Source organism: Sprattus sprattus (genome assembly GCF_963457725.1).
Source record: "Sprattus sprattus genome assembly, chromosome: 13".
NCBI classification, from domain to species: domain Eukaryota; kingdom Metazoa; phylum Chordata; class Actinopteri; order Clupeiformes; family Clupeidae; genus Sprattus; species Sprattus sprattus.
In genome coordinates, this window is record NC_137911.1 from 20,952,569 (window position 1) to 20,979,503 (window position 26,935).

Genomic DNA, 26,935 nt, shown 5'->3' on the forward strand with positions numbered 1-26,935 from the left:
TTGGCGACTCAGGCCATCTGCTGAGACTGCATGAGAGAGGAGTTTAAGTCTGTGTGTAGAGTATTGGGTATACCCTTATCGGACACAAATGTACTGCGATTTCAATTATGAATTCTCTAGACAGAGCAATGCAGCTGTCGTCTCACACCTGCGTAACTACAACACTAATCTTGGGAAGAGCACAGATTACCAACAGCTTGAAAATATGTTTTCCTGCAGGCAGTGCGATACAAGTGAAGCGTTTCCTTTACAGATCCAGGTAGTTCAATATGGACATACACTCTCTATTACACAGCACTGTTGCTGATGCCATTGACATTTATAGCACCACCAAGTCACACAGCTGAAAATTGCTGAAAAGCAGTTACATTTGGCTCCAGCTGTAGTTTTAAGCTTAAATGAAAATGTAGCCATCTTTGCCAAGATGAAGGTCATATGAAATGAATGTATTATGAAGGGTACCATCTTTATATAGCAACCATACTTTAAAAGCCTCAACACGATTCACGTTCCACTGCTAGCCAATCTTTGAAAAGGTTTAAAGCTTGTATAGTGTGGAGATTTAACTGGCTGTTATTATATTATTCCCAGCATTATTGATTCATTTTGGCTATGTGCATAAGACTGCATGAAGACTGAAAGGAAATATGAATTCCAGTGAGCTGAAGTAGAGGTACTAGAAGAATATCTTTCATGCATCAAAAGCCACAGACAAGTAAAGGCCCTTTCAGAGACACGAAACTTTTCAACATTTGAACTTGTCCTGACATATAACAATTGGCTGACTTGCTCCTAGAGAATGGGTCTCGATTACAGAAAATGGTCTGGGAGTGGTTTGTGGTTTCTCTGGAGACAGCGAAAAGGAAAACAAACAGTTAGGAAGGCGTTATCAGCGGAAGCTAGCTCTTGGTAATAGAAATCAGACGGAACCCCAAAAGCAAAGTCTTTCAAGTTGGTGGTCCTTAAAGCAGTCTTCCCCACGTCTGTACATTTGAAGTTATTAGGGAACCTGCCTAGCATGTACTACATGTAACTAACAGTCCTGTCAGTGTTCGTTGAAATGCCAACAAACTGAGTTTAGTGTCCTGAGAAGCCTAAACTTAGATTACAGTACAACTGAGGGGTATGATTGTCATGCATCTGCTCGTAAAACACAAAATACAATAAAATAACCCAAACATCCCTGTTTTTCCATGGGTCTTTTCTTCTGTACCTTCACGTAATACATTTTGACAGTTGGCTCTTTGCACCCAAACTCAGATGACATTGCTGGTTTAATTCTCCCATTCCACCTCATCACACAAGGGCCGCTCTGTTTTATTTTAGAATGACACCCAATACCCCGTGAGGATGACAACAAAGAAATCCAGACAGGTTTCAAAGGACAATGTAATTGGATGAATTTGATTAAGTGGAAAAAAATCATGCAAAAATATTCTGGTACACAAAAACGCCAGGCCAGGCCAGGCCTAGGGAAAGGTTAAACTGTGGTGGGGTAACTCACAGAAAATGTCAGTTACCCCACCACAAGCGTGGAACCATTACACTGCAATGAGATTCTGGAGGCTGGTCAATATAGACATCAACACAGAGGAGGCTGCACAGCTGTCACTGGGCTTGTATAAATAACACTTGCCCCGCCATGATTCAGCAACAGTCCTCGGAACAAACCCAATGTACCAACAGGCAAAATGAGTCCATGATGAAGTGTGTGTTTTAAGGAGCTTGAGGGAGCTTACAGAGACCACGCTGAGGCAGAACAGGGCTCTGACAGCAGATTAGGGGTCATGCATACTGATCATTTCTTCGACAATCCGCTGATTCCGGACGGAGCTGTTTTGTAATGTTGACAGACATTTCCTTTCATTGGATTTTTTTTTTTAAAAACTTCCTCTGTATTTCAGGTTGCTGATCACAGAGTCACTGGATGTTTAATTTTGTTCCATTCATGTCCCCCAAGGCCTCAAAGAGATAACACAAATACCACTGACATTTATAGTTCAAACGTCCGTGCAAAAACAGTGCCTACAGTGCTTATTTGTTACCATGGTTACTTCAAGTTGACCAGGAGGGGAAACAAAACAAATGCTGTGATGTGTGGATGAATCATCCCAGTTACAATGCAAGTGTTGCAATATCGGTTTCTCTCAGAACTGAAAGGGCTCTGTGCTAATCAAGGTTTGTTTGTTTAATTTTTTACTTACTGTTAGATAGCAGTCTTGCAGATACATGGTGATGTGTTATCACAATACCACAAAGCCCAAACCAAAACATCTGCAATATATCATCATATGGAGCAAAAAAACTTCAGAGAGGTTCAAAAGACTTGGTTTCTATTAGATTAAGCTAAATTACGTTTCTGTACAGAGATTTTCACCAAAAGAATCTATCACATAGACTGCTTCCAGTGAACAAAATCCAGATTCCTTGGAATGGAGTGACTCCTTCTTCAAGTAATATTAGTCAAAGCCTGACTCAAATGGATTCTCATCTGTATCTACAGAACTTGGGCGTCTATATCCACCAGTGCTTGGGTGTCTCACACTATTACACCATACTTTAACGTCAGAACAACAGCACTGAGCTGAGAAACACAACTCCAGTCTTAACCGGGCAATGGTATTATTTCCTGCCTTTTATGTCCTATGGGCTGTTAATCAAGCTGAGGGACAAATAACAGGCTACTCTACTGTCTGTGCCGGAAGTCTTTGAAGTCTGTGACAGGAGGCTCATCCAAACATGACAAAACAAGCACTTCAGTGGATGGGCTCATGCACTTCACATGTTGACAGAGTTAAAGAGACATGATAAAAGCCCAAACAATGCTCCTTTGTCCAGAGGTATGACTCGTGTTGCAGGCATCCAAGGGTTCTTTCTATTTGCTTTTCTAAGCAAATAATCTGGCTATGCTGTTTACGTTTTACAGTAACAGACGCTCCCATTACAATGGTCCCATAGTGCTTGTTATTATTGAGGTAATTCAGACACACTGACGGCAGGGGCCAAGGGCTGTTCCTGTGTGGTCTGGATGGGATGTGGACATGTGACTAATAGCCCCGCTGTGGCGGCTCACCTGAGAGGATGCTGTTGACTGGCGTGGCGATGTTGATGTCCTGCAGGTGCTCCAGGGTCTCCGTGTGGAAGAGGCGCAGGGTGGAGCCCGAGCTGAAGGCGATCCAGATGCCCACGCCGGCCACCACCATGTGGGACACCACCATGCCCTCCTCCTGGTGGGCCTCCAGTTGACGCTGAGGCGTCGTGGGTAAGAGCAGACAAGGTGCGTCAGTATGGCCTCACAGCAACCAGTGAATCAAAGAGGATTTACAGAACATTTGCACAAAAACAACAGTGTTCCAACAAATCTACTCAAGACAAGGAGCCTTTATCTCGAATATATTTTTACTACAAACACACAAGGTAAAAAAAAAATGTGATCTTCAGTGTAAACAGATCAGGCTTCAGGCGATCTACCTTACATTAATACGGTCTGAGGTACATTTGGTTTGTTTGCTCAGGTGGAGTGTATTGAATGAAGGTTTGCTCCTGAAGCACAAGAGGAATGTCAAGCCTTTAAATGGCTAACACATTGCACTGTGCACTCGGCAGCCCAGGGCCCGGCCCAAAAACATCAACTCAAGGTGTAATCCAATGAGCATCTGAATTAGGTAACTGAAACCCTCACTACTGAAATCCTGTGGCCAGCCTTCTGAATGAACTGTGGCTCTCTGACTTTACAGGTCAGATGAGTGCAGTTTACGTTTCCTTGGACTACATTTCATAGCTACAAACAGACTTTTTTGGTTTTCTTTCTCTGGAAGGGAGTGGGTGGGGGAAGGTGGGGTGGTGACACATAATTCCCTCAGATCTGCAGGAAGTGTTGAGGGGAAGCACAAGTCTGTGTGCATCCTGAGGAACTGCTCTGGCACTGGCCCTCTAAACAGAACCATCTACGAAATACAGCCCAGTGTTTTATATGTAGTAATGAATTAGGTCTGTAAGTCTGTTATTAATGTGCATCCTCTGTAGACATAAATGTTACTACAGCACAAGGTGGACATCCAACCTCTCATATAAATTGTATACATCTTCAGAGTGACTACAGTGGGAAATGAAACTATCGGGATGTCCCACAACAATTGCTAAATACAATTTTTAAGTGTAAAACAACTGAATGGCACAAACAGATAAACCGATGGAGAGGGTTAAAATCAGAATCAGACAGAGTCAGACTGGTCCCGCCGTGTCTTGGTTGAGCTTGGCTGTGTTTTTAATCAGGAGTGCAGCATGTTGCTCTGATCCCACCAGCAGATTGAACTGGAGGAGAGCCAGCTCCTTCCCCAAGGCCTCACTGGGGGACATCGGAAACAACAGCCATCTGACACCACATGCTACACGCTAACGTGACTTTTCAATAGCCAACTCTTGCCTTCCCCAGTCTCTTTCCTCAATTCACTTCTTGGTCTCACAAGGATGGAAAGGAATTATAAGTCCAGGAGGGTGAGTCTCTGACATAACGTGTGTGTCTCCCTCTCTCTCTCACACACACACACACACACACACACAGACATACATTCCCCTTTCCCCCAAATTCTACCCCTTGTTTGTCCCATTTCCCCCATTCTTTCTCGCAGGGCGCTTTGCCGTTAGGGACGTCCCGTAAGCCACTTCCACTGTGGGCAGGTGGTCTTGTAATGAGCTTACTGGCGAACGGCACTAACGAGATTACGCATCGCCGCGTGTGGAGCACAGAGGAGTGGAGGAGCACAGAGGGGGAAGCAAGGCTTTGCTATTCCGGGAAGGCAGCAGGTGCCAGCGGTCCAGGCCCACGTGGAAACACAGCATAGCCCAAAGAGAGAGAGAGAGCGGGAGAGAGAGAGAGGAGAGAGAGGGACCCTCATGGGCCCTTCGTAATTCAATTAAGGCAAAGCTTTGGGTTTGCCATGACATCACAATGATTGGGCTGAAACAGAATTAGTAACTAGGAGACATGGCAGTTAATGGTCACGGAATGTGTTTTAGGAGAATTACACGATAAAAGCATTAATGATCTCAAAAATCAAATCAGTTTCCTAAGAGACTATTTCTACTATTATATGCAATCATACAAATTCAGCAATGAGCAAAATAACTAGCAGTGTGGGAGGCCAGAGTATACCATCATACATTCAGAGAACAGTGCACTTTTGCCCCAGGATGCCGGGACGCCCACTCCTCTCCTGCATCTTTAAATAGTCTACAGAGTACATGAAGGTGGGTGGTGCAGCAAGAAGAACTTCTCCAACAAAGACTTTCATTTGTTGGCACGACCTCAAGTAACCCATTGGAGGCCATGACGTTTTCAGCAGCAGTTTCTGATGTTGTAGTTTTTTGTTGCTACCATAAAACAAAAGAGAATAGGAGACCAAAGTAGGAGTAGGGGGACAGTTGAGAGGCCTTGGATAAGACATGGATTTATAAAGAAAGGGATGAGGGAAAGGATGTTTAACTTTGCACATGGTGCGGACCAGGCTGAGGTCCTCTCTTCCTGTTTGAACAATGTGGTGGCTGCCCTTTTTCCTCTGGAGGTGCGAGGCAACCTGGTCACGAGCCACATGTGTGTGTGTGTGTGTGTGTGTGTGTGTGTGTGTGTGTGTGTGTGTGTGTGGGTGGGGGGGGGGACTTTCCGTTGTCTCGCAGAAAGCCACGCTGGGGGACTTTAACTCAAGCCAGCTGGAGCCTCAGCACAGGGAGGCCACTTCAACTATCTATTTTGCTAAAGCCTCCAGCCTTTTCTTGTTGTGTCTTTGCGTGTGTGTGTGTGTGTGTGTGTGTGTGTGTAAGATGGCGGAATGTGTAGCATACCTCTACTGCATGGGTCTGGGTGCCCACGATGAAAACCTGCCCGCCCGATGAGGCCCACACGTGATCCTCAACAGCAATCAAAGCTTTGACAGGCAGCACCCCGAGCTTCAGCACCTTGGGGGAGGTCGAGTTCCAAGATCCATCTGGGGAGAGTTGGAGAAAATTAAGTCTAATTTTAGAGCACCTTCTGACAGCAAGTCTCACTGCATTCCTCAGCACTTCACACAGAGATCCATCCAGGGGCGGAGATCCAATTTCTTTGTCGGGGGGGACAATACATGGTAACATTGCAGAGATTAATTCTCTCTCTGTGTATGCTTTCTTCTATAAAATCATGTCAGTAACCGCATATGATATGCAAAATTCATAGACATTAACTTAGCATAGCAAGAACTCTGCATAACTCGACCTGTTTCTCCAAATTTGAAGGCAAATTTTTTAAGGCTAGCAACTCCGTTTTTGAGGTAGACAGGAAACGCACTGAAACCTCCACGAGTCATTCTTGGGGCCTCTGAACTTGAACATGCCTGTTAAATAAGGCCAAGGGTGGCTTATATCAGAGGGCTCAGTAGATGCTACCTCTGGATCCATGTTGAATCATTAGACCGTTTGTCAGGCTGTCTGTTGAATGTTTAAGCAAATGGCAAGTCTACCACTCGCGCTGCTGTCAGACGCGTACTCTGCTATCATTGGAGCTGATAAGAGACACCTGATTGGTTTAAACGTCCAACAGCAACACTTCCATGCTTTTGTGTAGGCAACATTTTGGCGAAACTGTGTTCATAAAATGTAACAAGTAACAACATATATTGTAGAAATGTAGTAAAAGTAAAGATAATATCTACAAAATGTAACGGAGTAAAAGTAAAAAGTATGCACTATTATTTTTACTTAAGTAAAGTACAGATACGTACAAATGTACTTAAGTACAGTAACGAGGTAGAATTACTTTACATTCCACCACTGGAGATTTATGATCACGCAGCTGCTGTGACCACCAAAAGTTGGCCGGCATAATCTCCAAAATTGCAATCGTATCATGGTCACAAAGGAAAATAGCCCACACTGGAATTGCTCAGACACCTGGGTCAGGAAGCAAACTGAGGTGTGAGTGAATGCAATTCATCAAAGTACGGCCTAGGAGGTGTCTTAAACTGTATTGGAGATGCTTGTTGTTTAGATCTGCACCGCTGAATCTGAATCCGGGGTGTGTTCCACGTGCGTCATTACTGCACTTTACTGGAAATAAATATTGCGCACTTCACTGGAAAAAAAGATTGCGCACTTCACTGGAATAAAGACAGATTGCTGCATCAACCACAAAAGAACTTCCTTTTTCTTACAAACACAGATTGCTACTTCAACCACAAAACTTGAGAAACTTAAGAAAGCTGGAAAAAACGGCCCCATGGTACACTGATCAGACTCGCGCACTTAAACAAACCACACGAAAACTAGAAAAAAAATGGTACTCCAGCAAACTTGAGGTATTCCTCCTGGCATGGAAGGATAGTCTTCTAAGCTATAAACATACAACAAATCGGCTTACTATTTTTCATTGATTGATAATAATAAAAACAACCCAAGGTTCCTATTTAACTCTATTTCTAGGCAACAAAAACCACAATACATTAGAAAATTCTGTTCCCATAATCTTTAGCGGTAATGATTTCATGACCTTTTTCAATAACAAAATCCTAACAATAAGAGAACAAATTCATAGTCTCCTCCCCCTCTGTGACCCTACACCCCTTCCAAAATGCGCTATGGCATCACCCCCTCAACCGGGTGCTCTCCTTGAATTATTCGCACCCACTGACCTCCCTGAACTAAACTCCCTGATCCTGTCATCTAAATCATCGACATGCCTACAAGACCCTATCCCCACAAAACTACTTAAACATGCACTTCCCTTATTAAGTTAGACATTACTCAATGTAATGAACAATTCACTATTTTCAGGATACGTCCCACAATCATTCAAAATTGCAGTGATAAAACCAGCTCTCAAAAAACCTAACCTTGATCCTGATAATCTAGCTAACTGTGGAACCATATCTAACCTTCCTTTTTTGTCAAAAATACTTGAAAATCTAGACGCTAAGCAACTTACTTACTTTCTACAACAAAACAAAATTGAAGAAACCTTCCAATCTGGTTTTAGAGTCCACCACAGCACTGAAACGGCCCCAGTCAAAGTCCTGAATGACCTACTAATCGCATCTGATCATGGGTGCACCTCAATACTAGTTCTCTTAGACCTTAGTGCCGCCTTCGACACTATAGATCATCATATCCTGTTACAGAGACTTCAACATCACGTTGGCATCAAAGGCTGTGCCCTATCTTGGTTTAGATCTTACCTCTCTGATCGCCATCAATTTGTTCATGTCCATGAGAAGTCGTCAAATCACACCAGAGTAAGCTACGGTGTCCCACAAGGCTCTGTCCTTGGACCTCTGCTTTTTTCCCTTTATATGCTACCCTTAAGTGCTGTCATAAGAAAACATGGCATTAACTTCCACTGCTAAGCTGATGACACCCAACTCTACCCTACCATGAAACCTGATGAAATTGTACATCTACCAAAGATAGCCATCCAAGATTGCAGGCAAGCTTCTAACAACTCTGCAACCCAAACAAAGCTTACGACTAAAATCCCCATAAATACCAAACCAAACAAAATGCATGTTGTACCATGAAGGAGGGCCTTTATGATTCCCGGGTACAGCATAAGGCACGTGTTGCGACTGTCACCAGCCAATTGGGCACTGCTGTGAACCTTGCAACCCTAACAAAGCTTACGACTAAAATCTCCATAATGTACCAAACCAAACAAAATGCTAAATGCCTGCTTTACTAAACATATCTAAACAAATGCAATACCCCCCTAATCAACCAAAACTGGGTTACAGACAGCGTATGTTGTACCGCCATATTGCCTACTGTTAAATGTACTACCCATAGGTATCTCCCTAACTGTTTCTGAAATGTATGTCTACTAACAAAAATGTTCTCTCTCCCTTACAGCATGTTCCAATTGCTGATGGAAGTGGAAACATTGCTCCTCACCCCCACCACTCCTCATCTACGCATATGGACAGCCGAACTCTACCTTCTCACTCTGTTCCTTTTCTTTCCCTCCTAATCTAGACTATCTGCGCCATTGGACGCTGCTGTAGTCTCTCCACCTGGTCTACCTGTAGAAACCCTCGGCCAATTCCATCCACCGCCACCGCATTACCGTACACTTACTCTACCCCATAGCCTATGCTAGCATTTATTTACAATATACATTATTGCCACCACTGAAATGTTTTATAAGCACCCTTTTATTTCATATTACTATATTATTAAAAATAATTTATTTGTGTTTACAATGATTGTTGGGGGGGGACAACTTTCGCCTATCTTATTCCTCTGCTCAGCATTTGCCTTCTGGGAGAGCTGTAATGAACATTGTCACTCTAATTGGAGTGTGGGTTGTCAGGATACTTGAATTGCCTTTTATTTCATGCAGGAAAGATGGTGGTGGTGGTGTGGGGGGGGGGGGGGGGTCACTGATGATCACGACAAACCATTCTTAAGTAACCTCGATTCAGGTGGAAAAGCATTAGTCATCTCCTGAAGCATCCCTCAGAGCGCTCCTGCAGTGTCTCCGTGTCTTTGTGGGCACACCATGTCTATTTACAGTGCCACGGCAGGTTTTGGCACCACTGGTTAAACTTGCTCTTTCTGTGAATAGCCAAGCGAGTAAAAGATTACCTGATTTCCATGAAGTTACTAGGTGCCCAATCCTTTGCACGCCACTATATGTCAATAAGGTACCTCTGCAATGTACCAGCCTACACTTTCCTCTTCTGTCTTTAAATTCAGCCTTACCCCAAGTAAGAGACAAAAAGGTCCAATTTTAAATCTGAAATGGCATGCAACCCTGGATTTCCCCCTGAAATCTCAAATGACCGCTTTCAATTTACAAAACAGTGCATAACTGAATGTGCAGTGATTGTTTGTTTAGCCAAATCCACAAAGGCAGCTATTGAGGGGAGCCTCGCCACGCAGGGCAGAGCAACTGCTTTAGAGACTAATGACTAGGGAAGAGGCTACAGCCACTCGGCAGTTCTGTAGATGGAAGGAACAAAAGTCTCCTTTGTGCAGATAAGAGTTTCTCTCCCCTCTCTCTGTGTGTGTGTGTGTGTGTGTGTGTGTGTGTGTGTGTGTGTGTGTGTGTTTGTGTCACTTCATTAAAACAGAAAAATGTTGTTACATACTGCAGCACAACATTAGTATGGCATTAGAATGAATCAACAGTGTAGTGTTGACACAAATTTCCCAAATGCATACCTTGTTTGCATGCGATGACATTACACTAGAACTATTTTTGGTGAAATACTACAAACCCATGACAGATGACATTCTGCCAAGTCATTTTCACTCCACCATGTCAACACACAAACACATACAGCACCAGCCAGATCAGGGGTCACTTCAGTTTGCCTGCTTAGCTGGGGCGTTGGGCCAAACGAAGGGAACGCCTCTGATGTAACCCTGTTATATCTGGAGCTAACCATGAATAATGGAGAATCCATTAGTACACAAGAGTTTGTCAACTCCTCAAAATGTATGATTTTACATAACCTTTAATGCATGGTATTTAGAAATTATGTTTTTTTTACAAGGGCATTTTTACAGTCTGAGTACAGCACATATTACTGTGTTACTTCTCACTGCCAAATGATTACGCAACAGGTGAGCAGCAACTTCACTCGCACATTTTCAGATGCTAAGTGCTCCCTAATCTACATGCTAATCCACTCAGTACTACCTCATTCAATCTGACAAAAGCAGAGAGACTGCATGTGCAAGAGGAGAGCAGGACGCACAAAAGAGTGTGCGTGAGGGAGAGCGAAAGAGAGAGAGAGAGAGAGAAGACTAAGCTGCACTAAATGGAGGGGGAAGGGAGGGGAAAGGGGAACTTCAAGTTACACTTGGGCATGTTCAAATGTTTCAAACTGTTATGAAAATGAGTCATCTGCTAATGTGTTTGATGCTTATAGTCCATGTCAGTATCCCCCCCCCCCCAACCGTCCTCCACATTCTAGGAGTCCTTCAGCTCCAATCACTTTCAAAACACACACACCTGGTCCAAATCTTCTGCTGTGCAACCAGTTCAAATCTTAGATCAACAGCTCCAGTTCAGGAGGAGTCACTAAAGAACTGTGAACCTGCATCTAAGGGCTCACCTCAAGGTCTGAGTGGGAGAGGCTAATAAACACGACATTCCTGCTTCTATTGTGAATGGCCCATATTCCTAACGCTGCTCAAATAACATCATGGATCACAACTACCAGGATGCACTAACAGTTCCCACATCATGCTAATGTATTTGGAAAGATGATAGAAAATATATGAATAGAAAAATGAATAGAAAATATTGGCTTGTCATTCTGAGAAGATTACGTTGTATTCGCTCATCTGACAGCCACTTTGGAGTTAAAATTTAGAAATGTTTTCTTCCAATGGATAGCAATTTCAAATCATCAGTGAGTAAGACACCTAATTTGGCTACACTAACAAACACCTAATACGGCTACACTGACTAAACACCTTTGCAGTGCATCCTACATCTCTTATTATTCCATGTGCTTTGACCTTCGCAGTCGCTGTCTTGCTTCCAAGCAGAAAAAGACATTATGGAAAGTGTGTCAAAAAAAAAGGCAGGATTCCGCGCAAGTACTGAATTTCCGTTCCTGCATTAACTGGCCTGGCCCGGGGATAGGCATAGATCACTTTCCCCGTTCCCCCTTTTCTTCCGCCACATAACGTGACACCGTGTCTCTCTCTCTCGCTCCTGCCATCTCCCAAATCAAAGACCTCATATGCCTGGGCTTTGGATTAGGGGACTGAAAGCTCATTTCCTTTACTCAGGCCCTCTCAACGTAAACACTGCCATGATATGGCCAGGCAGTCATTAAACAGAGCTCCTAAGGCAAAGGGCAAACTATTGGAGTACCGTAGATTAGCTATTCTCACAGAAAACACACACACGTTCACGCACAAAGTCGCCCACACACACGCTCAAAACACACACACACACACACGAAAGGGTATTATATGGGAGCTATTTTTGGTGTTTATCCATGTTCCTTGTTGTTGAATGATTAATAGACCATCGTGCATTGTGATTTTTTTTCTCTACAATTTTTGATTCTTCTCTTTTCCCCTCAGGAAGCACCTGCTGGGAGGAGTTCTTCAGGACGAGGAGACCTTCACACACAGAACAGTCTCAGAGGGGGCGTATTTGAGGCTTAAATGATCATCATTACGTCCCGTTGGTTTAATTACTACTTTCTGACAGGCAAGGGGTTCAGGCAAACAATTTGGTGGTTGAAAAAAGAGGCTTAGTCAACCGCATTGTGCAGTGCTTGATATGGCATTCACGGAGACTTCAGTAACTGAGGAACAAGAGGAGAGAGATGAGAGTGGAAGTGCACTGGGAAAACAGAACACCAGGATGAAGTAGGATGGAATCTGTGCCTGAGCTGAGCGTACAGCCTTTCAACTCTTTTCCAGAGTTAGAGTCGTGTTACTGGATTTGAGTTTCAAAAGAAGGTTTTCAGGAAATTCAATTCAAATTTTATTTATATAGTGCCAAAACAATAAAACTGTCTCGGGGCAGCATACCTTTCTTCAGCTCGTTCTGAGATGCCGGCAGTTTAAAGCATGAAACTCACACTGTAAAAACGCCAGGCATTTTCACCTCTCATTCACCAAGCTCTAAATATGTTTCTATACTAAGTAGAAGACGGAATTTGTTCACCTGAAAAACACCAGTATCTGAAAGCAAATTCAAAATCCCTGGTGAACACCAAACACATATATTATATAAATATATACTGTATATATTTATATATTTTTTATAATCTGTCCTTTCCCCATCCTCTAGGTCTCCTTCCTCAGCTACTTTGGTCCTCCTCTCTAGCCCTTTGTCAATGCCTTGGCCCCCACCTCTGAGGTTTTATTCTGCTGTTACCTGAACACAGAGGAAACATGAGTGTGTGGGAGGGCCAAGGCACTGGCAGTTCAAGGGAGGTGGACAAATACGCCAGCACTAGCCTCCTCCAGCTCGCTCTGCTTCGGGGAAATAAATAGGTCACCACGAGCAGTTCAGCCACTTTTCCCAGGCAACCACGACAAAGCTCCTCCGAGGCATGACAGCCCAGAAAAGACAAGGAGCGAGTGAGTGAGCGCGCATGAGAGAGAGGGAGAGAGAGAGCTCCAATTCTCTGTGATGCGTGATTCATCAGGGTCACCAAGGTGATAAGCTCTCCGCTCACCCAGCCTCACCTTCGCTTCACCCTCCCTTCACCCACACACACACACACATCCTACAAACAACACCTACCGCCAGTCAGGAATACAACACCGTTACAAGACGTCAGAGAAAAACAGAGGCAAGACACAGCACTGAAAATGGCAGCACTAACAGATAAAACGTATTGCCAAAACAGACAATTCTCCTTTATGAGAGCAGGGCTCAAATCTAGGGCTGATTACATAACTCCTGTTAGGAAGCCATAAAAAAAGACAAATCCAACCAATCTGGTGGAGAGGCAGCACAATAATGTGTTCAATCATATGCAACACAGCACAGCAATCCGTGCAGGACAAAAACACAATGAGAGGATAATAAAAACAGAAGTGGACAGACTGCTCTTTTCAAATCATGAAGCGGGCCGTACCTTGTGCTCTGGAGTAGATAGCCACTGATCCGCTGACCAGGCCCGCGTACAGATACTGACTCCTGTACACCAGGCACGTAACAGTGGATTTGTCAGGCGTGAAGAAATGCTGAAGACGGACCTTCTTGGACCGCTGGCTGCTTTTGTAAACAATGATGCTGGTAGAAAAAAAAAGAAAAATAACAGATCAGGGTGAGACATAACTCACAAAAAGTGGTATATCCTTATCAAGTCTGTTGCTACACAGAGAAACATCTTTTTGTGCACTGGAATGCTTTCCCTCATATCCTTTTAGGATCTTTGATCATTGTTGGTTCACGTTTTAAAGGAGAACAATACTCATCTTATAACATCTGTAACAAATTACTTTTATTTTCTTGGCCTGAATTTGGTTATTGAGAACAAAACTTCTCAGGTTCAGTATAATCCACATCATAGACATGAAAACTCAAACAAACTTGCATTTACACATTTAAGCACATGAATCAATTTGACATTTGGAAAACCTCCAGTTCCCCTTTTGGAGTGATTACTGTGATGTTAATGATTTTGATGAATGAGGTCAGTTCTGGTGCCGCCTGGGTTCTGACTAGCGGGCTGTGCTAAAATGGCCTGCGTTTTAAATCCACGGGATTAGCAGCCTAAAATGACCTCATTAATATCTGTAATCCTGAATAGCTCTGCACCGTTTTGTTTCACCGAGACCTGTCCTTCTCTGCACTTCAAATCCCTCTTGGTTCTACTTCTATGGAAAGGTATAAGGGTATTTTTACTTCAGTACTATACTTCATTTTACCATGTACATTTCACTATACTATCTGCCTATGCTTTTCACAGAGCAGTACAGTATATACACGTACATAGGCCCTCTAGCAGCACTTTCCTACACATGACAGTATACACTGTAGCGTGCTTTATGGAGAGTGGTGAGAAGAGCTTCTGTGCTGTGTGTGGGTAGTGGTGCAGAGTGTTGCTGAAATGGTGTGGGTGGGTGAGGTGGGGGGGGGGGGGGGGGGGGGGACCGGCAGGACCATACCTCCCTTCCTCCATCCCCAGGCAGATGGTGGGTGTGTGGGTGTTCTTCCCTGGCTGAGGGTCACCGTCCGAGCCTCCTACCCCGTTGGCCAGGCCTTCCTCCGTGGGCACGTAGGCCATGCAGAGGATGCGCGACTCCACGTTGAAGCACTCGGTCACCTTGGGGCTGGAGTTCTGCATGGCCACGATGGAGATCTGGCCCATCTGATTGGTGCAGCTGGCCACCTGAGGGAGTGGGAGAGTCCAATTACAGCCATCAGAAGTGCTTCGGTGCCATTCCCAACTCTGATCACGGTTGTTTTTGGCATTCGAGGTGCTTGTTGGCATGGTTACAGGCAATCTCCCCCCCCTCACGCATGAGACGAAAGGCTTGTTAAGAGCACGCCATTTCTGGCTGCCACCAACAGCAATCAGAGAAAGTGTTCCACAGAGTGGGGATGATCCATCACCCTAGGCCATTATGAGTCACTGGAACGTGTATGTTTTCCACAGCCTCCAGAGTAAACACATGTACGGGTTTCTGAATGAAGCTTGTGAATCACTCTTTAAGAGAGGCACTCTGGCTCAGAAAGCGGGGCCAATAAAATGTTAAGAGTGGTGTTCAATTATTAATTTGTATCTGATGGGCAGAACACAGTCAGCGGTAGTGTACAGTCGTATTTGACACTTTTGGGCTTGAGGTGGATAAAATATGCAGTGAATGGATCTCATTATCTTCAGCTACTTGTATGCTGGAAAGTGTCTGTGTCGGTGCTTATGAATCAGAGACGCAGTCTAAGCACTTCTTTAAAAATCCCTTCACACTTAGGGTACATGAATCAATCAAACAGTGGCTCAGTGGGCCCATCTGTCATATAAGAGAGTGAGAGTGTGTGTGTGTGTGTGTGTGTAAGAGAAAGAGAGAGAGAGAGAGAGATCCTCACCCACACAAAGCCGTGGCCCAGGGCAGGCATGTCAGCGGTGCTCTCACTGTTCACGTGAGGTTCTGGGTTGTGCACCGCACACTCCACCTGGTGAGAGACGGAGAGACGGGAGGAGAGAGGCTCAGAGAGAGAGGTGCTGAAGACTTTGGCTAAACATAGCCCACAGCATCCCCATCAAAACTAATATATAAACCCCACCAGCCCACATTAAGACCGACACCCCTCCGATGTTAAAAAATAAAAGGTGGCCCTCTACAAAAAATGCATTTAATCTCCACGGCCCTCAGGTACTCAGTCTGATTGATTGTGTGGGCTCTGGCTGGGACAGTCTGTGAGCAGATGGCATTCCTCACTGGGCGCGAGCCCTCTATTGATCATACTAAAAATACCACAGCCCAGTTGGGCCCCAACTCTTCCAACTGCAAATACAGCAAATCCAAGAACTGAGTCACATCAGCAACTCCATAAAAACTTGTTCCATAAAAATCAGTGATGCATAAATACATATAATTAGTATTTTCCATATTAACTGAAAAACTTGAGTGTATTAATAATGAAATATACTGTTGACATGTTCAACCATAAAAGGCTGAGATAACCCAGGCAAAAACAACATCTTCTAAGCATTCTGTGTGAACATCAATGTATGTGAGAAACATGTGAGATGCTATTTAGTTTAGGTTTGCTTTTATTTGTGTTTTTTTTTCTTCTCACAACCACCCCACCCCCCCACATTCTCATAAATCACATCTAAAAGGTAGAGGGGGTAATTTGTATGGCGTTATGCCCACCTTGAACTCCTGCAGTTTGGACATAACTACAGGCATCTGCTTCAGCAAGAGGGGATGCTTCTGCTTTTTGATCTGGTTTCCATCATCCTCTGCGAAAAACCAGCCTTGCAGGTTATCCTCCTCTGTTGAACACACACACACACACACACACACACACACACACACACACACACACACACACACACACACACACACACACACAGTGAGAGGGAGAGACGCACAGAGTTCCATGAGATCATTCATGAAGAGAAAAACAGAGTGAATCAATAAATTACGACATGTTCACGTAAACCCTAACGACAAATTACATTTCCAAATGTGTTGCTGCCTATCTCGAGCGCTAACTCATTCTGTGGCCGTTGGCCTCCCCCTCCTCGCTGATGCATTTTCCTGCCAACCTTGCCGCCACGCTAATGAACACTAACGACTTTCCCCTTTACAAACGGGGCAATTAAAACTCCCACGCTGCCCACATATCTGGAGCATGTCTGCCTGAGAACACGTGAGAGGGAGGCATGCGTAGGATCGCTTCAGATACATTTTCTCGGAGGCGCACAGCTCAGGGCAGGCAGAGGATTTACTGTGGAGAGGCTAGAGCCGCGAGGCGGGAGATATCGGGGCCTGAATCCTCCCTGATGGGGGCTGGTTAGCTTTGCTCCGAATGGGGACAGTGAGAATGACCAGGGGCAAGACTCACAATTTGGTTACAAACGTATGATATGAAAAAGGGAGCGAACGAGAGAATGACCAGGAGGAAGATAGAGAGAAATACTGAGAGAACAATATAGGGAGAGAGAGAATAATATGAAAGAACAATAAAGTGATTGAGTGAGAGAAAGTGAGATCAAGGGAAATTGTGTGAGAGAGAGAGAGGGAGTATATAAGTGAGGGAGAATGAATGATTAAACCTGGGAAGGAGTGAAAGAGAGGGAGAGTGAGGGACACTGACAAATAGAGAGAATAAGATCACAGAAAAAGTTGCAGACATACCCAAGGCCAGTTTAGCCATCTGCAGGTTACTGATCCATGACTGCTTAACAGCGGGGCCGAACGTGTTGAAGACGGCGGTGAAATGTGTGGGTTTCCCAGCCCTGTCAGAGAGGAGGAGAGATAAGAAAAGGGAGAAGGAGAAGATGAAGATGAAGATGAAGATATCACAGGGTCATGAGCTGTATAATGCTTTTGGACTGGTCACGGTGAAACATGTGCACAGAATGAGATCACCACACTTGAACCACTGTGGTTTCTCAGAGTGTCACTGTATGATGTGATGGGAAAATATGCCGCTGCACATAACTGAGGAGTCTCTTTAATATTCAAAAGCCCATTTTTTCGAGCTGAACACTTTGAGTGTTGTGTTTGAGTGTCTGAATAATAGATCTATTGAGGCTGAGCCGTCATCCGTCTCAGAAGGGAGCCTCGTATCCTCCCTATAAAGTTCCAGACGAGGACTGAAGGACTCCAGTGTGATGGCAGTCGTCTAATGAGAAAGCATGGCAGATAAAGAGCAGGGGGGGGGTGTGTCTGGCATGCTACTGCCCTTTCCAAGTCTCCCTGCACGAGACGCATTTATTTTAGGCTGTAGGATACGTTTGGGATGAAGGGCCTCTGCAGCTGTCTCTCTATAGATGCTCCTGGGTAATCCAGACATTTAAAATTGGTGAAGGCCAGCAAACAACTCCGACAGACACTACAGAGAAGGAGAGTGCGTGTGCGTGTGTGTGTGTGTGTGCGTGTGTGTTGTGGTGGTGTGTGTTGGTGTTGATGGGGGTGGGTAGGTTGAAGGGAAAGGAGCAGGAGAGAGTGGGTGTCTGCATTCGCCAAAATAACTTTAGCATACACAACAGCTGCACTCGGGCTCCCGAGAGGACAAAATGTATGAAATGCAGCGCATCGGGCGAGCGAATCAGGCCGATGACATCACATTAAGGAGTTGACAGCGGGTGCGGGGAGACGAGCCAACGACTCTCTGAAACTGAATCACATGTGACTATGTGGGACTGGAGCCCTTGTCCTAATATTTCCTCAGCGCCGTCCTCCTTTCCCTCCACGTACCGGCTCACAAAACGTGGCAGACAACACTTGACACTATTGTTCTTTTTCTTACTCCAGACAGGTCATTTTATTGGTTTTGGAGAGGCTATTTCCACTGTCAAGAGCAACTGGGAAAAAAAAGATTTAGAGAGGACAATAAGGGCAGGTGGGAGAGGAGGAGGGTTCACGACGGGGTTAGACTGACTTGTCCTGTTTCCCGGGTAACTGCAGCTGTATTCGGCAGCGGTCGGCTGCTCGAATCTCTTCCTCTTTCTTCAGGATCAGCCGCTGGAGGCCAGAGACCCAGTCCTGGGCTACAGTAGGGTTCACATTCTGCAGCAGAGAGAGAGAGAGAGAGAGGAGGGAAGAGAGAGAGAGAAAGGAAGGAAGAAAGGGAGTGGTAGATAGTGATAAATTGGAGCAAATCTGGAAGACAAATAGGAGGGTCAACACCAACCTTTTTGTGGTGCTAATTAGTTCATGGCAGAAACATTTGAAAGAAATCTTCTGAGAAGCCCTCGTGTTTGGCCAAGTCTAGATTGCACCCGGCTGACCCTGGCGTCCCGTTTTGTGGGTCAAACGCAGAGGAGTGGGAAAAAAGCAAACATTTTCTCACAGTGGGATGTTGTAGGGAATTGTTTGTGTTGTCAGGGACGAGAGAGAGGGTGTCTCTTCACACGGACCATAAGCAGCTGACCAGCAGCCAGAAAGCATTACATCAACCCAGCGGGCTCTGGCCGAGGGGCATCCAAGTGGCATCCACACAGCCTTCCAGCAAATTACACAAACACAGCCCCACCATTTATCCCATCCATGGGGGCTCGAATTCAATTTGGATAAGACCATCTGAGCTTTTGAATGAAAAAAAAAAATAGCTCCAAACTCAATCTTCTTTCAGCAAAGGATTTGCTTGTTTACATGTTTTTACTATGCGAGTAGTAACAACAACAACAACAATGCAACTATACATACATATAGTCAGCTGATGTCCCCACCTGGTAGTTGCCCTTTAGGCTTCCAATCATATGAGAGATCTGGTTGACTAGGCTGAGGTCATGGATCAGGTTCTGCAGATCTTGATACAACTGTCCTGGACCCATGTAGAGTTTATCTGTGTGGAAAATGTTTTCATCGTTGTTAAAAAGAGAAACAAGGCAAGCACACAGTACAATATGTTAAACAAGTGGAGTGAATGACAAGGAGGAGACAGGAGAGACGTTATTTGAAAGGGTTTCATCTGATCTTAAACAGGTTTGCTCGGTCACAGTGACACTGCTGTAGGCCATGTTGTGCAGTCCTAAGGAATGCTGTAATTCAATGTCCCTTGCCAGATAACCGACCCAATCTTTTAGTCAACGACTTAACATAGAAACAAATCGAATCATCACCATGATTCATTCACTTTTATTTGGCTCCAAAAAATATTTTATTTTAGAACTAAATTATGGTTTTCTTGGAGTCGAGCAACATGAATTTATTTTGTAAACTTCTCGCTCAGACTAAAGGGTGTTTTGTTTGTCCTAATTTCAGCTCCAGTGTTCAGCCAATGGAAAAATGCACATTTCTCCAGACCTATTATACGACTGGCCAGCTCCCAGTCTCTCTCCTCCCTCGCTCTGTCAGGTTATAAATTTGACTTCTCCATGTTTGCCAGCCAACGTAAGAGGGAGCAGACAGACTGGAGCAATACATGCTGTGGTTATTCAGCACCAGTAGAGATTTAAAATGGGGATTAAAACCAAACCTGCCTTAAATGTAATTTCATCTGGAAATTACACTGGCTCGAAAATTTGTCTTTCCAATATTTCCCGTTCATCAATGACATTATGCAATAAAACTCAAAAAACACATTAAATGCAAAACATTCAGCCACGTTTGAAATGTCACTACACTTTTTCACTGCACGAGAAAAGGAGTAGGTAGACACAAAATTGAAAATAGCACGAAAGGCGTCTATGCTTTTTTTCTGCAAAATCCAGATCAGAATGGAACAAAACGATCACGAGGGAGTATAATTAGCGAGGGCCCGGAGAAACTGCACACTTATTTGAAGTTGTCCAGGCACCAAGTCAACAGCCACTAAATCGATTCGGCATCCATTACAGAGGAGGAATTTCAATGGCCGCTCAGGGAGTGGGGGTGAGCGTGGAGGCTGACGCGGTGGAGTTGTTGATGCAGGCCCCATCAACCTCTTTCCCTCAGCATGGACTCTGGATCGGGATCCTCGAGAGCGAGCCCCACGAGTGGCGATGTGGTGGCCCCGTGGGCAGCCCAGTCAGAAACAAATAGATAAAGCCATTCTGATTCATTTTACATGAGCTGCAGCTCAAGGACACAGCAGCGCCCCAGTAATTAAACGCAGTGGGAGATGCCCACAAAGGGGAAAGCGGAGCTGCAGTCACAGGGTCAAGCTGCGCTGGGACGGCCATCTTTGGCCGCCATCCAGGTGCAGAGGGAGCGAGAGTCAATGGTCACTAGCTACACTCCCGTGGTGACAGCTTTTCAAGCCGTCCCTGGTGACATCACTAATGAGGACACCCCGAAGGAGACTCACGATGTTGATAACTCTTCAATGCAACCTACCCAGGGAAAAAAAAACTTTCTTACTCTCAGAGTGAATTCTTCTGTTCTTTTTCCTGTGGTACAGTACAGATATGAAGGCTGGTATCAAGCAGGTGCTAAAAGCAGGTGGCCTCAGCCAACAAAAGAGGCAGATGGGTGATTCATATTAGGAGCGCCCACAATCTTTTTGTGACATGAGAGTGTGAGAGCTGTCGTTCACAAACAAACACAGAAAGCTATTTCTTTGGCATCTACATTGCTCCTGAATTAAGATGCCAAAATGGAACAGGTGACAGATACAACCCAAACTGTCTGGCCATGACAGGTCTCCACTCTCACTATTCTGTTTTCTCCACAGCTGTACAATGGCCATTCATGCCACCCTTGTATTCTGGTGCCATGGCAACAGCCCTGGTCTGGTGCAACCATGTCACGAATGGTTCTGTGAGAACTGTGTTACCTCATTTGCACATTAGAGCCCCGCACACAGAGGCAATCCGAGGCGTTTTCATGGCAGAAATGTCAAACATCCTTTATTTGTGCTTAATGGAAGCATTAATGAGTAGGAAGGGGTAAGGGTGAAATATATTTCTAAGTGCCTTTTGAGCTCATCACATCATTTTATTTCATGAGTCAGCTTAGTTCCTGACAAATAGTTAAAGTTGAAGAGCTAACAGTTCAATACAATTCAACAGGTAGTTCACATATTTTGTATTACACCCATAAAAACACACTAACAATTACAATATAACTGCAGTAAGTTAACAGTTAGTGCTTGCAATACTAATCACACACCACCAATAGTAAAGGAATATTCCCCAGAGAAGGGCTTTCCTTCCTCAGTGGACTGTCATTCAGGATGACTGTCATACGCCAGGCTCTGCAGCTGACCACTGAAAGCCAAGGTTGACTGGCTCCATTGTGTCTCTCTTCCTGCCTTACAGCTCACAGCTCTGGACATCACATCCTGACTGGCCTAATGCAACTCGATGAAGCAGTGCACTGGGCAAGCGTCTCTCAGGGACTGGTACTTCCACAAACAAACATGCAGAAAAGATGAGAGAAGAAAGAAAAGTCTTGTTCGTTGCGCCCTCAAAGGCAAGGCAATAACTGTTCCTCCCCATGAAGAACACCTATTTTGCTGTTATATATATAGAAATTTGTGTTTGATCGATTATTTCTCTGTTGTTACAATGCTAATTGGCATTGTATTTTATATTGTTAGAAAAGGCTGTTTATTTACCTTTACATTCTCCTGTTGGTATTGACTCGTTTTGAGTTGCTTTGTGGATTGGATGACTGACCTCTCGATCAGTAATAAGGAACACACACACACACACACACACACACACACACACACACACACACACACACACACACGTATGTATATATCTGCACTAAAATCTAGATTTGACATGGTAGGGGGTTGTTCCAGGCTGCCAGAGAGAGAGAGAGAAAGAAAGAGAGAGCTATACTGAGCAGATGAGATGAGCAGAGCTGCAGCGATCGCCTACGCTTCTCCACAGCATGATGGAGAGAGAGAGAAAGAGAACAAGAGAGAGAGATAGAGAGAGAGCGAGAACGAGAGAGAGAGATAGAGAGAGAGTGCCTCTGCTCCAGTCATTACCAGAGGCCCTCTCCCCTCAATGCGTCATTGTGTGCTCTTCAAGTCTTCGCACGGCATGCTTGCAGGGAGCAAAATGACGCCCTACCCGACTCCTCAACCAACACTTTCTCTTGCTGTCCCTCTAATAAGACGCCCACAGGGTTAAAGGACCCTCAGAGCCTCGTGTTCTTGCTGTGGAGACAGCAGCTTTGTGGGTGCTGTGCGGCTCCATTGTAAAAAAAGGCATAAGTGGTATGCTTAACTGACAGTTACATGAAATACATGCACATCACATGCATTTTTAACTGGTGTAGCCTCCTCCACAACGTCTGTCCATCTCCAAGTGGGTGCAGGAACGGGTGTCGGGGTCGGGGCTGCTGCTGCTGAGGGTATCTATAGACATTAGCAATCCCTACAAAAGGCACTCAACAGAGAAAATCTTTTCCTTTCCAGGTGTTCACCCAGAGGCTGTGTTGAATGTGCATACTGGAGAGGCTGCAACAGACTCCTTGGCTTTGATGGGTATTTTATGGTAACGGTGAAGAGCTTCCGGAAGCAGGCCAAAAACAAGTCGCGCCCCCCCTCCCCCCCCATCTGCCGAGAAGCCCTGCGGTCCGAACAGATGCTCGTGTTGATGGTGTAGTGTGCAGCAGAGGGGGGCCTGGCCGAGATGATGTGGCATATGGACTCAATGGGTTAGTGGGTCAGGAAGTGTGGCAACCCTGAGGTAAAAAGGTTGTGATATCTCGATTCTCAGTGTCATACACTAAATACGCAAACGTGAAGAAGGGAGGCTTGAGGTGGAAACAGCAGTCAGTGGTTATATAAGGTGGCAGTGGGCTTGACCCTCAGCTTAGGTCACTCCATGCCCTGCACCCATGACTTCCTCAGTTGAGTCACAGTGCCCGAGCGTGGCATAGGCTGGTCATGATACGAAAGTAACATTTCAAGATTTATAACTACTTCTTTTCCAGAACACCTAATATTTATAAAAGGAAGGGTGTGGAGATCAACATCCGAGGAGGAGCTGTGAGCCTCAGCACAGTCCAGGAATACTGTGCTTTGCAAATCTCATACTGCTAGAGCTCCAAGACAACCACAGGCATTCCTGGGTTAAGTAAAGGATGGCTGCTCTCTGAGACTAACCCTTTCAGTGCTAAATATGGCGACGGCATGAGGACTGACCACAGTGTGGTCACCACAGTCCATTCCCAGGAAGGCTTTTAAAGTGAAGGAGCAGCTGCTGGCTGTTGAGTACAAATCCAAGTGGAAATGGTGAAGTCATGCACTCTCCTGCGTGCAGAACACTAGGAGCAACAATTAAAAAAGGAGCTCTCCGAGAGACCGGCTGAGGCGTCCAGGCCTTCGTGTCAGCGGCCGGTATGAAACCTGCCAGCCAGTGTCATGCACTGTGAGAGCCCCGTCGGGAGAGAGGAAACTCATCCCCTTCCAAAATCTGTTTTCTCTCAGTCCGCCCCGCTCACTGTCTCGAGGGGGTTTTTGGTCCAGACAATCTCATCAAAATATTCGCTTATAAAAAGAGCTCATGTCTGTGGGAATGAAAATCAACTCAACCTCAGATACGCCGTAAAAAGCCAACATCACGCCCCTCATATGACAGGAGTATTTAGAATCAACATCAACGTTAGCATTAGCAAAGCTGTTCTGCATCTGTGCATTGCATCCATCAGAGGCCTTGGCCGGCACAGGCTATGCTGATTGATGCCAAAAACCCATCTGGTCACGTAATTGGCAGTGACTTCTAAAAGAAGGATGACAGCTGACAGGCAAGGAAATCCCAGGGGAGAACAGGTTGGACAACTGTGACAATATGACCAAAACTTCATAAATGTTTCAGTGCTACATTCATTGCTTGTCCTTAATGTTTACCAGCATTGTACTTCAGGCAAAATGTATATTGCAGCAAAACTACCGTGTGGCTTGGTTTAGCTTAGGAATATGGCAGTGGACACAGATTTCCAGTCAATACTGTACTCCTTTGAGGTATGTGTTTCAAGGATGCAGTGTACTCATATACTTTAATCCCCTCATCTCTTTCAATACCAGATGGTCAAATGGTCATCACTTAAGATGGAGCAAAGGCAAGCAGACATTAAATTGCATGAATAAAAAGAGTAAAAGAAAAATCAATTACTGAAGCAACGACACGAGTATCTAAAATAACTCTCTATGCAAGCCATATGATTGGAATTAATGATGACACGGCATCCTCCTAATCACTTACATAGCTTAGTGCGGCTTACACGGACCCCCAGATGGGCGGGTGCAGGATTTTGTCTTTTCACAATAGCAGTCAGTAGCTGGCTGAACAGAGCCAAGCAATGCCTTCACATTTGACAGCTTTTGAAGGATTAAGATCAACAAGTCTTAAAGAGTCTTAAAATTGACTTAAACGTAGAATGTAGATTATGTCATAGAAGACAGTCTGCTAATCTTTGAGCATGTGCTTTCTGCTGGTCTTTTCCGCCACAGGTACTGAATATGGAGGAAACCTACTTGGCTTGGCATTGATGACCACCTTCTCTCCGGAGTGTGGTGCAGGGAAGCGGCCGCTGTCGCCCATCTCCTCGCTGGAGCCGTACTCCAGCACCTCCACGAAGCTCAGCGGGACGCTCCACTTCAGCAGGAACTTCTGGCCCGAGGTGGGAGCACCTCCACCATCCTGAGGTGACCTGTGGAGACAAACACTCCTCATAAACTAACACTAATACTCAGAAGACCAGTACTGCAAATAGGTGGGAATTCATGCATTAGAAATCTTGATCTGAAGTGTACTGTATTCAAAAGACACTTTTTTTTTTTGCACTTGCACTTAAGGTTTCTTGTCTGGTGAAGCCAATTAACAACTTTTGGATGAAAAACTCGGTTTTAAAGTACTTTTTTGAGAGCGAGCGCCGGCCTTGATTTTTGTATTCAAAAGACAACATGTTATTCTAGCATGTATGACTTACAGGCATTCAGTGCTACAGGCATACAGCATAACTACACCCGACTTAAACTCAAATCCACCAGGGAAAAACTAAGAACGGCAAAGATGAGTCATTTCGCATACACATGGCCTTGTAAAAGTGCAAATGTGAACCCAATTTCTTTACAAAATGCAAAACTAGGTACACACTACCACCGCTGTCTCCTGGCATCTGTACAACAGTACAAGGCACACTCACAAACCCACAGATCTGTGCCAGCAAGAAAGACGCTTATGGGCTGATTTATGAGTGAAATATTTTGATCAAATGACAGACTGGCAGTGGAAGTGGATCTGCCTGAAAATCTTGCTGCCTGTGCACACTGAAAGCCATAGTGCAAAGGTAGGCAGGCCCTGCAAGAGCTACACATTAAGGCTGTGGCCTACATATCTATTACAGGTAACCTACACACACATGGGTGTGCCGAAGTTTAATGGCTGATGTGTTATTTCACCAAGCAAGACCCCAGCGTAAGCTGACAGTTCTTGTGCTTTTGATGGAGGAGCTCCAGAGTGAGTGGTTTTAGCCACGGCCTCTATGAATGGGAGTCGGCTTCCTGTGGACGTCTGTGTGGACTACTCTGGCCCAGGGCTGGGCCTCCGTGTGTGGGGAACAGCAGGTGGGGGTAGGGGGGGGGGGCCTCACCGTGCGTTGGGCGTGGCACACATGAGCACATCGTTGAGGAGGAAGAGCCGGCGCTCCTTGGTCTTGATGATCTCGCCACGGTCGTTGTACACCGTCTCCACCATGTCGTCCGAGCGGATCAGGTATCTGCAGCCGCTCATTAACAGCTATGGGCACACCGGAATGGACACAAAAATAACAGGATGAATCCCTCCAATCCCTCTCAGGTTTTACTTCCCTCTCTTCTGCATTCAGATTTACCACACACTTTGATGTCCCATAAATTAGATGCATCCACTTGAGTCTAATGTCTACTATATATAATGCTGCAGATGGTGATTAGTTTACAGAGGGTCAAACTCACATGCACATATATAGACCCAGTCAAATGGCATTGATGCCTGCTGGTAGGCAATGGGCGGAATAATTAGAGGGCGAGCAACACAGCTGTTTTGGCCACTGAGAGAGGCACATACAGTAAACAGACTGGCTTTAGTAAATACTCTGCACTGTGAGCTGGGATGTGCTGAAAAATGCAAGGCTTGCAACTCTCTTTGTAATGAGACATAAAACATGATGGCTCAATGTGGCGTAGTTTATCTCTGAATCCAAACAGTGATACACTGCATCTTTTCAGCCACAGCTTTAGTTGCCACTAGCAGCTGTCGACAAACTGTTGCCTTTAAATCAACTGTTCTTGATTAAATAGAGCAGAGACTTCTGCTGGCAACACAGGGCTGGTAGTGAGAATAAAGTCTTCCTCTTTCTTTACAGCGGGCCAGTTCAA

The 26,935-nt window shown here is 45.0% G+C and overlaps 1 protein-coding gene across 2 annotated transcripts in view; it reads right to left on the reverse strand.

Annotated features, from left to right (window-relative positions):
- arhgef10 (Rho guanine nucleotide exchange factor (GEF) 10) overlaps positions 1–26,935 on the reverse strand; it is a 55,489-nt gene that overhangs the window by 4,894 nt on the left and 23,660 nt on the right. For both annotated transcript variants that reach the window (XM_080850317.1, XM_080850316.1), the window contains 11 exons: positions 26,170–26,315; positions 25,052–25,227; positions 19,362–19,477; positions 18,572–18,699; positions 17,323–17,423; positions 16,333–16,454; positions 15,542–15,628; positions 14,620–14,843; positions 13,584–13,741; positions 5,842–5,984; positions 3,074–3,248 (listed from right to left, as the gene is read on the reverse strand). In XM_080850317.1, the coding sequence (XP_080706443.1) occupies positions 3,074–3,248; positions 5,842–5,984; positions 13,584–13,741; positions 14,620–14,843; positions 15,542–15,628; positions 16,333–16,454; positions 17,323–17,423; positions 18,572–18,699; positions 19,362–19,477; positions 25,052–25,227; positions 26,170–26,315 (1,576 nt within the window). The remainder of the gene's footprint in view (positions 1–3,073; positions 3,249–5,841; positions 5,985–13,583; positions 13,742–14,619; positions 14,844–15,541; positions 15,629–16,332; positions 16,455–17,322; positions 17,424–18,571; positions 18,700–19,361; positions 19,478–25,051; positions 25,228–26,169; positions 26,316–26,935) is intronic.